Source organism: Solanum stenotomum, chromosome 3 (assembly GCF_019186545.1).
Source record: "Solanum stenotomum isolate F172 chromosome 3, ASM1918654v1, whole genome shotgun sequence".
Classification (NCBI taxonomy): Eukaryota; Viridiplantae; Streptophyta; class Magnoliopsida; order Solanales; family Solanaceae; genus Solanum; species Solanum stenotomum.
Genome location: NC_064284.1, coordinates 16,979,268 through 16,987,857, shown reverse-complemented (window position 1 = coordinate 16,987,857; position 8,590 = coordinate 16,979,268). Strand labels below are relative to the sequence as shown.

Below are 8,590 nucleotides of genomic sequence, written 5' to 3'. Positions count from 1 at the left end.
CGGTCCGATGCCCAGTCTTACGGCCTGAGCCGATCCTGAGCCGATTGTTCGTTATTTTCATCAACAATCATCTCATCACTGAATATTTCATCACTCCTTTGGTGTTCATGTAAAAGATTATGTAATACAATACAAACAACTACTATAGAGAGTGTTTTTGTAAAAGATAAAAATTTGGTGTAGAATTTAAAATTTTAAAAGCTCCCCAATAATGATATTTGGCCAAAATACTAGTTTTTTCTAGTATTTGGGAATTTGGGTTATTTACCAAAAATATTTACAAAATAATGATGAATTATATAAAAAAACATTATTTGTCAAACTGTTTCCAAAATTTTACTTGAGATATCTATGACCGAACGAGTCCTTAGTTCCTCAAACTTCAAAAAGGGGGCTTTCAAAGAGGTGACACGTAATTATTTCACCTTTTTGAGTTCACAACATTTTTAAAATGACGAAATTAAAAGGGTATTGCTATTATATTGAACTTGCTATTCGTTGATGGGATTGTTTTTATGGTCAAGAACTCAAGTTATACACAAGAGTAAAATACAAATAATCTACTTCTTAGTCTAAGCTTTTATGAAAGTTTGATCAATTAATAAACAAGTTCCCAACGTGTAAAACAAAAGATTAGATGAAACAAATCGGACATACTTCATTATCGACATTTTGGCCAAAAGCAAATAATTTTAGAATCGAAAAACATTTTTAAATTTTTTGTATTTCAATTTTTTACCAATTTATTTCTTGATGGAATATTTCAATACCCAAGTTTTAGCTTTACAAATTCAAGGTCGTGATTTGCTGTTCCTCAAGTGAGACCAAATCCCCATTGTCGAATGACTCAATTTCAAGTTCTCGCTTCCAACCCACGAGAACACAAAACATAGTAGAGCTACTAACAGTTAGAAGCACATTTGCAGAAACTAGAACATCATCATATGTATGAGTGCCCTAAACAGTGAGTAACTTTGATCAATAATATATTAATCAATATAAGATATGAATTCTAGCTACAATCTATATGTTAAATCAACTAAAAAAATATCAACTTTGAAATTAAGCTAAAATAAACTAATGATTATGCAGGTCAGGGTGATTATTTATGCCCAAACAAACATATGTTAATGTTAATTATCATGCCTTAAATTATCCTTATCCGACGTATCAAATTCATAGGATGAATCTTTTCTACAACTCCTAACTCGTAAAAGTCCATATAGCTTCTTGAACTCTCTGAGATTTTCTTTGCAAAAAATACCCGACTCACCCGTCTCCTCCGCTGTTCGAACCGACCCGCTCTCGCTCAACCGCCGTGCATGCCGAGTCGCCGCCCTCGACTCGGTGTTGATTTGCAGAGCTGAAATGACTGTTTTCAATGCCCGAGTCGGCGAGCTCCGGTTCGATATCATAATCTCGCCGATTTCAGCCGGGCTGAGAGCCGCCCCGGTTTGAAAAATCTCCTCTACCTGTGGGAAAAGCTTGTGATCTTTTAAACCCAAATGGCTATTCGCTAGGGTTTTGAAAGAGTTGAAATTACATAAAGGAAAGTGTATGTGAACGTCGATTCTTCCTGGACGGAGGACCGTCGGATCAATTTGATCTTTGTTGTTGATGGTGAATATCATGATTCGCTCTTCCCCACAACACGAGAATATTCCATCCATAAAGTTGAGGATTCCAGATAAACTTGGAGCTGTTGATTTGGTCCCAAGGTAACTATCGAGATCTTCGATAACAATTAGCGACTTGCTCGTTGTTTGTAACAGAAGCATTTTCAGATCCGAATCGTCTGTGACTTTAGATAAATCGACGTCGTACACGTCGTAGTTCAGTAAATTTGCTATTCCGGCGATGAACGTTGATTTTCCGGTGCCGGAAGGTCCGTTGAGGAGATAACTCCGTTTCCAAACTTTGCCGAGTCGGTGATAGTACTGTTTTGATTTTTGAAACGATTCCAAATCGGATTTCACCTTGTTTTTGAGATCCGTGTCCATCACTACCGTATCAAAAGTTGCTGGATGTGTGAATGGCACTGATCTCCACCGTCCGTTTCTCTGAGGTTCATTATCTACATTGACGAATAATCTCACCTCCTTTTTCCTCTGCTCAATTTCATCGAACACAGAGTGTATACACTGAAGGTAAGGCTGGAGAATTCGACGCTTATCCTTTTTCCTAATCTTCATAACAAGCGATTTCAAACCAGTAAATTCATCCTTTTCATTGATCCAGAAAACTCTAGCGCTGAGGAATTTGTCAACAACAATCTGATTTGAATCCAAAACGAGGCTAATTTCATTGGACTTGTCGCCGGAGATTAGGTTGGTGAAATCAGAATCTTCAACACAGGGGAGCGAATTCAGATAAGTACAAACTTTTCGATACAATTGATTTTCCTGCATGTTGTGATTGAATTGCGGTACCCTGTAGAACTGATAGACATAGCAACCATCCTCCAAAAACCTCCACCATTTTTTCACAATTTGCAGTAAAGAAGTTTTCAACAGAATCTTCAGAAACAAACCTGAAGCAATTATTGCAATCAAATACCAAAACATGATTGAAAAAAAAAAGTAAAAATCAAACAGTGTAATGAAGTATGATGATGGAAAAGGGAATTTGAGAGGAAAATGATGATGGGAAGGTGGATGAAATCATGAAGGATGTTGTAATAATCAAAGTATATTATATACTAATATAAAGTGATGAGAAAAGCATAAAGAAAGGAGTATGGTATAAATACATTTAAGGGGATGGGGAATTGGCAGGTCACAGCACATTAATTATTTTAATGAATAAGTCTTTATTAATTTGTTTGATTGAATTTAAGAGACGGCTTGCAGACGGGGACGGCATAATTTGCTAGGTTTAATTGGTCAAATGAGATTTATTTTATATCCTATTTTTTGTTTAATGATTTGTTTGTGGAAATTGATCTATTATAATCGTAGTTAGTTAGAAATTAGAATTATAGAGGCACTAATTATGTAATAATACACCAATTCCTTTATAACTTATTCCATAAGTAATATATACTACATTTAGTAGCGAGTTATTAGGATGCAAGTTATTTATATACTTCTTTCGTTTGAGAATAAATTATATATATTTTTCTTTTTATTCTATCAAGAAGATTTGATTTTTTTCGTTCAAAATTATCCTTGTTTTAATACATGAAATTTCACGCCATTAACTTAAAAGAGTCACTTCTTTTTCCCTTCATTTTATTATGGGTAAGATAGCAAAACACTTCTTATTTTTAGGAGTAAGTAGTTTTTATAAGCAACATATAATATGAGGAAATCTATGTTTTATATTATACAACATATAAGGTGTCTTTATAAAATAATACATAAATTTTATCATAATTTAATCCTACACTACTACTAATATCGATATAACTTAAACTAGTGATCAAACTATTCCTTACAAATTAAATAGAAAAAGAAGAAGTCATTTTAATCTTTTATATATAAAAATAAATTTTTTATTATATATAGAAGTACATAGAATTAAAAATAAATTTATAAAGGACCGGAGAACAAAATCTTCCGTTTTCTTCGATGTGCTGCTTATCTGACTAAACAATTTGTACATGTGAGACCAATTAAGGTAATACAATATTCTTTATGACTAATTAATGTATTCTAGATTTCCAGTATATTATTAGTGAGGAGGACTAGAGATTTATTTCCTTGTGATTTCCTATTAAAAGGAGTATATTTTTCAATCTTAATTATTTCAGGTGGTCATATTTTATTTTGACTAATATAATCGAAGCATCGTTTTTTCCATTTCAGCAGCAATCCATGTACAAATTAAAAGTTGCGTTCAATATTCAAATTGTTTTATCCGCTTTATTATATGCTTGTATCCATTTATGTCTTTTACTGACATTCTTCTTTCTCTTTTCCCAATAAAAATAATGGAATCATTTACAGATTCATTTTCTTATTTCTATGCACGGGAGGGGGAAAACTGAAAGACAAAAAAAAAAGGGTATTTACAAGTGGATTTACAAATTTCACATACTCATATTTAATTTTCACTTAGCTGAAAATGCATAGATGTCAATTAAAATAATCAGACATAATATATTAATGTGTCCTTTAACTTGACATCAACTAATATTTATGTTTTCTAATTTTGGATGTGCACAAGTTGCAGTTAAATTTGTATAAAATTGAATAAATAGACGCATTCATTCTACATGATAATTTTGTCTACGTGACGTCTTACATGCATTATGTCATGTAACTTACGTGCATCTATTTGTTCAATTTTATACAAATTTAAGTGTTAGGATATATAGATGTCAAGTTAAAAAAACATATTTATGTATTATGTCAAATAAGTGTTGAAAACTTAAAATGCATAAGGTGTGTGTTATTATTATGTTTGGTATAAATATACTTAGTGTGAAGAATAAGCAGATGTGGGACTGTAGTATTAGGCTAAATTTGACGTTTGAAATAAAAGAATGTTTGGACAGTTTCAACCATGATATATTTTCAACAACACCAAAAACTTTGTCCTACGACTTTTAATAGTTTGAAATTAGGTTCAGTAGGTCTAAATTCAACAAAGATTAGTCTACTTGAAAATTCGTCTACATAATAAAAAGTTTTCACGTTATGTGAACTTTTTATTTGGAAATTAACGTGGATGAGTAGTGTATATGCTTTTTGTTGTGTTTTTGGCCAAATTAGGCGTCTTAATGTTAAGACTGAAAATCCTTTCTTTCTTTTTTTTCAATTTGACCATTTTGTATTTGAAATTATTAATTCGACTAATTTAATTTAGTACCTTTACATATAATAAATTCACTAAATTCTACATAAAATAATGGCTAGAAGCACACATGTCTTTCTAGCCATTAAAATTCTATTAAAGGGTAATTTGATCATTTTGGTATTAAATTATTAAAAAGGAATTCTTAATCATTTATATATTTAGAAATTACGTAAAATTATAAATCATAATAATTATAATTAACGAGTTAAAAAGATATCTAAAAAATAGTAAAACATTTGATTGACTTTCTAAATTTCATCAAGACCACATAAATTGGAATAAAGGGAGTAACATATATTATCTGAAATTAACTTTAGAACCATTATAAATTGAAATAATTAACAACTTAAATATCTAAAAACTCTATAAAAGATTTTTGGTTACTCTTGAAACTCCACTTATACCACATAAATTGGGACAAAAAGAGTATCATATATCATGTAAAAATTACTATAAATCACAATTTAAAATATTTGGCTGACTCTCGAAATTTCATATGTATATAGAACAGATGGAGTAACATATATTATGTGAAAATGGGATAAATTATACTATAAAATCATAATAACTGACAACTTTAAACATATAAAAATTTAATCAACTTCACATTTCATTCGTGTCACATACATTTAACACAGAATGAGTAATTATGATCGCAGGCTCTGTATCTAATAGTTCTCCTAAAACATGTTTAAAAGTAGTCCATGTTCAGAACCTACTTGTCCAACCATACTCAAGGTGATAAGATTCAAATCAACTGGCATCTATTTTACCCAATAGCGACGTCAGAGATTTTGTTAAGAATATCCAAATCTAATATATATGTATGAAAAATAATTTTTATTATATTTCATATAAATTTTTATATATATAATTTTAATTTTTTTGATTTGACCACCTTGAGTTTTATGTGGCTATGCTACTGTTTTTACCATAAAGTATTTTCCTGGTAAAGCAAGAAAACGAAAATTGTTTAGTTGATATTTGCATACATCATTGCAAGTACTAAATAAGATTCGGATCAATTGGTTTGGTGTGTAGTGCTATTAAAGCTTTTTGTCAAGAGTCTTATATCTGTTGCTTTGCATTTGTACATGAACACAGCAATGAGTGCCACAGACTCACAGGGCCCAAAAGCAACCAAGTAATCCCAAAAGGCCAAAACTTAAAGAGGTAAAAGGACATGACAAAGCAGAAGGGTAAAACAGCAAGTTCATTCTTCCCATGCTGACATTTCTTTTTGACATTTTGAATCAAACATTGATTAGCACTATAAAAAATACCAACTAATTTCAGGGGGGCGTTTGGTGGTGGAGATGGGGGCTACAATGGGTGGAGGTGAAGATGAGGTGCCTTAAGAGGATGGGGAAGACACAATCAATATAAACATGTTTTTCCTACTTCAATTAAGGGAGTCATTTTTCTAATTGTTAAGCAACTTCTTTTTTTTCCTGAAAATTCTTTTTCTCCATACCGAACACACCATAAAAGAACATGTAGACTCGAATGAAGGCTAAGCTTTTGGTATCAATGAAGTGGAGAAAAATCATACAAAGAAAAGTTGGAATTCACATTTCAATTAAGACAAAAATAAAATAAAATTTAAGTAACTTAATTTTATCCGTCCAAATTTTGATGATATTGGTACAAGATAACAAGTGTTGTGAACAAAATAATTGATATAAAGAAAAACGTGCAAGTGATAAAAAGAGTAGTCACTGCCCATCATCCCTATAGAATTCAGCAATGATTGTTTTTGTTTTAATTGCTGAGATTTGATTAACTTTAGGATACACTAGGGGGCCTAGGCAATCAGCAGTTATGGGCCTTATGTCAAAGGACTCAATAACCTACACAAGTGTCCCAATTGAAGTCGAATACTATTTCAAATTACAGCAAAGTTCTGATCAACTGGAGATGATATATATATATATATATATATATTCTCCTTTCTATAAAGAACAACCCAATCAAACAAAATGAAATATGTTGGTACCACCCAGGAAGGAAAAAAATATGCCATTTTTTACCACTATGCCGTGAAAATCAAGCAATGCTCTTACAAGTTAATAGCTGAACAGTGGTCTAAAGGAATTCTGCAACATCCACAATATCCACCAAAAATGAATAAATCAAACTTTAAACAGACTGATAAATTATAGGAAATCATATAGCTAATTAAGAATCCTAGTTATCTGACTGGAGATTCAAAATATGGGAAACCACAAGCTTAGAAATCTCGTTAATTGCAGAATCTGAATCTGCATGCCTTGAACTTAACCTGCTNTGGCAAAAAATGTGTTTTGCACTTCCCTGAAGCGCGTGAAAAGATTCAAAATAGTGTCTTTTTGAAATTTTTTTACATTTTTTTTTCTTTTATTGACACTTGACATTATAATTAAATTAAAAACATTTTTCTTCTTTCATTTTACACTTTTTTCAAAAAAAAAAGAAAAAGACCCCACTCCCTACCTATCATCTTCTTCATACTTTAGTTTGCAAAACATTCTTCATTTTAGCTCCAACATTGTTTTTTTTTCTTTTTTATAAAAAAAAAAATATTATTTCTTTCAAATGTGAAGATAAATGAAAATCAACTATGAGGATTCAGATTTGAAAGAAGTATGATTTATTTCAAATCTCATAAAAATAAGGAACAAATATGAAGAAGAAGAAAGAAGATAAATGATTATGTATAAAAAAAGTTAGCCTATATTTGTTTATCAAAATTTTCGAACAAAGATTTTTACTCAAATTCATATATAAACCCATTAAATTTATCAAAAATGATATTCAAAAAATTGAAAGAATAAATTTTTGAGCTATCAATTTCATTTTGTCATCGATGTAGAAATGAATAACCGCCGACAAAATTTTCTTTCTTCTTCACTCTTAGTATGAAAATGTATATATATATATATTTTTAAAAGTTAATCTTCAAGTTATTTGAAAAGAATTAGGCTTTATGGTTTGAGAAAGAATGTGTTTTGGGAAGAAGATGAAGATGAAACGGGGGTGGGTAGGAGTGGGGTTGGGTAGAATAGGTTGACATTTTCATTTTTTTCTTTTTCTTTTAAAAAAATTAGATATAAAAAGTGTTTGAAATAATTTTAAACAAAATTATTTTTTTATAATTTTCGGTGCCCAGTGCCACATATTATTTTTTAATTAGCCGTTTTGCCACGTCACCGCAAGTGTATCACACACTCTTCACATATTTTGCTGATTATCAAAAAATGCCTAATAAGAACAATTTTTATATTGATAAAAGTGTTCAATAGGTACTAGTTTTAGTTGAGGTGTCTAAGTAGGCGTTTGGCCATGCGATACCATATCACGATATGGTATCGTGAGATGGAATCAGCGTTTGGACATGTGATTTTACGCTGATTCCATCTCATGATTCCATATCATGAGAGGTGATACCATATTCTCCAAAAACCATGATATGAAATTACATGATGATTTCATATCATGATTTGAGATATTTTAATACAATAATTGATCCATTAGTTTATATTTTGTTAAAACAACCTCACATTTATATCTACTAACCATTTGTTTCATATGTAAATAAAATTTATAATCACATCATTACTTTTTAAAATTTATTATTCTCACCAACATATAGTCACTTTAACTCACACCTCACGATTGTGAAACTTTTCAACATTCACTTGAAACAATTAACCGGCATGTTAAAATAGTTGCCGAGGCAATTAGTAAGATAGCACCAACATTTATACAACCAAAAAATATGACTGGTGTACATTCCAAAATTCGACATAAT

The 8,590-nt window shown here is 30.7% G+C and overlaps 1 protein-coding gene across 1 annotated transcript; it reads right to left on the bottom strand.

The window, feature by feature from the left end:
• Positions 1 to 973: 973 nt before the first annotated feature.
• LOC125859521 (AAA-ATPase At2g46620-like) lies at positions 974 to 3,470 on the bottom strand. Its single transcript, XM_049539289.1, has one exon. The coding sequence runs from the start codon at positions 2,562 to 2,564 to the stop codon at positions 1,134 to 1,136; it is 1,431 nt and encodes a 476-aa protein (XP_049395246.1). The 5' UTR covers positions 2,565 to 3,470; the 3' UTR covers positions 974 to 1,133.
• Between the last annotated feature and the right edge of the window lie 5,120 nt (positions 3,471 to 8,590).

Coding starts and splice junctions, on each gene's coding strand:
- LOC125859521 (XM_049539289.1), bottom strand. CDS start 2,564: ATGTTTTGGTATTTGATTGCAATAATTGCTTCAGGTTTGTTTCTGAAG.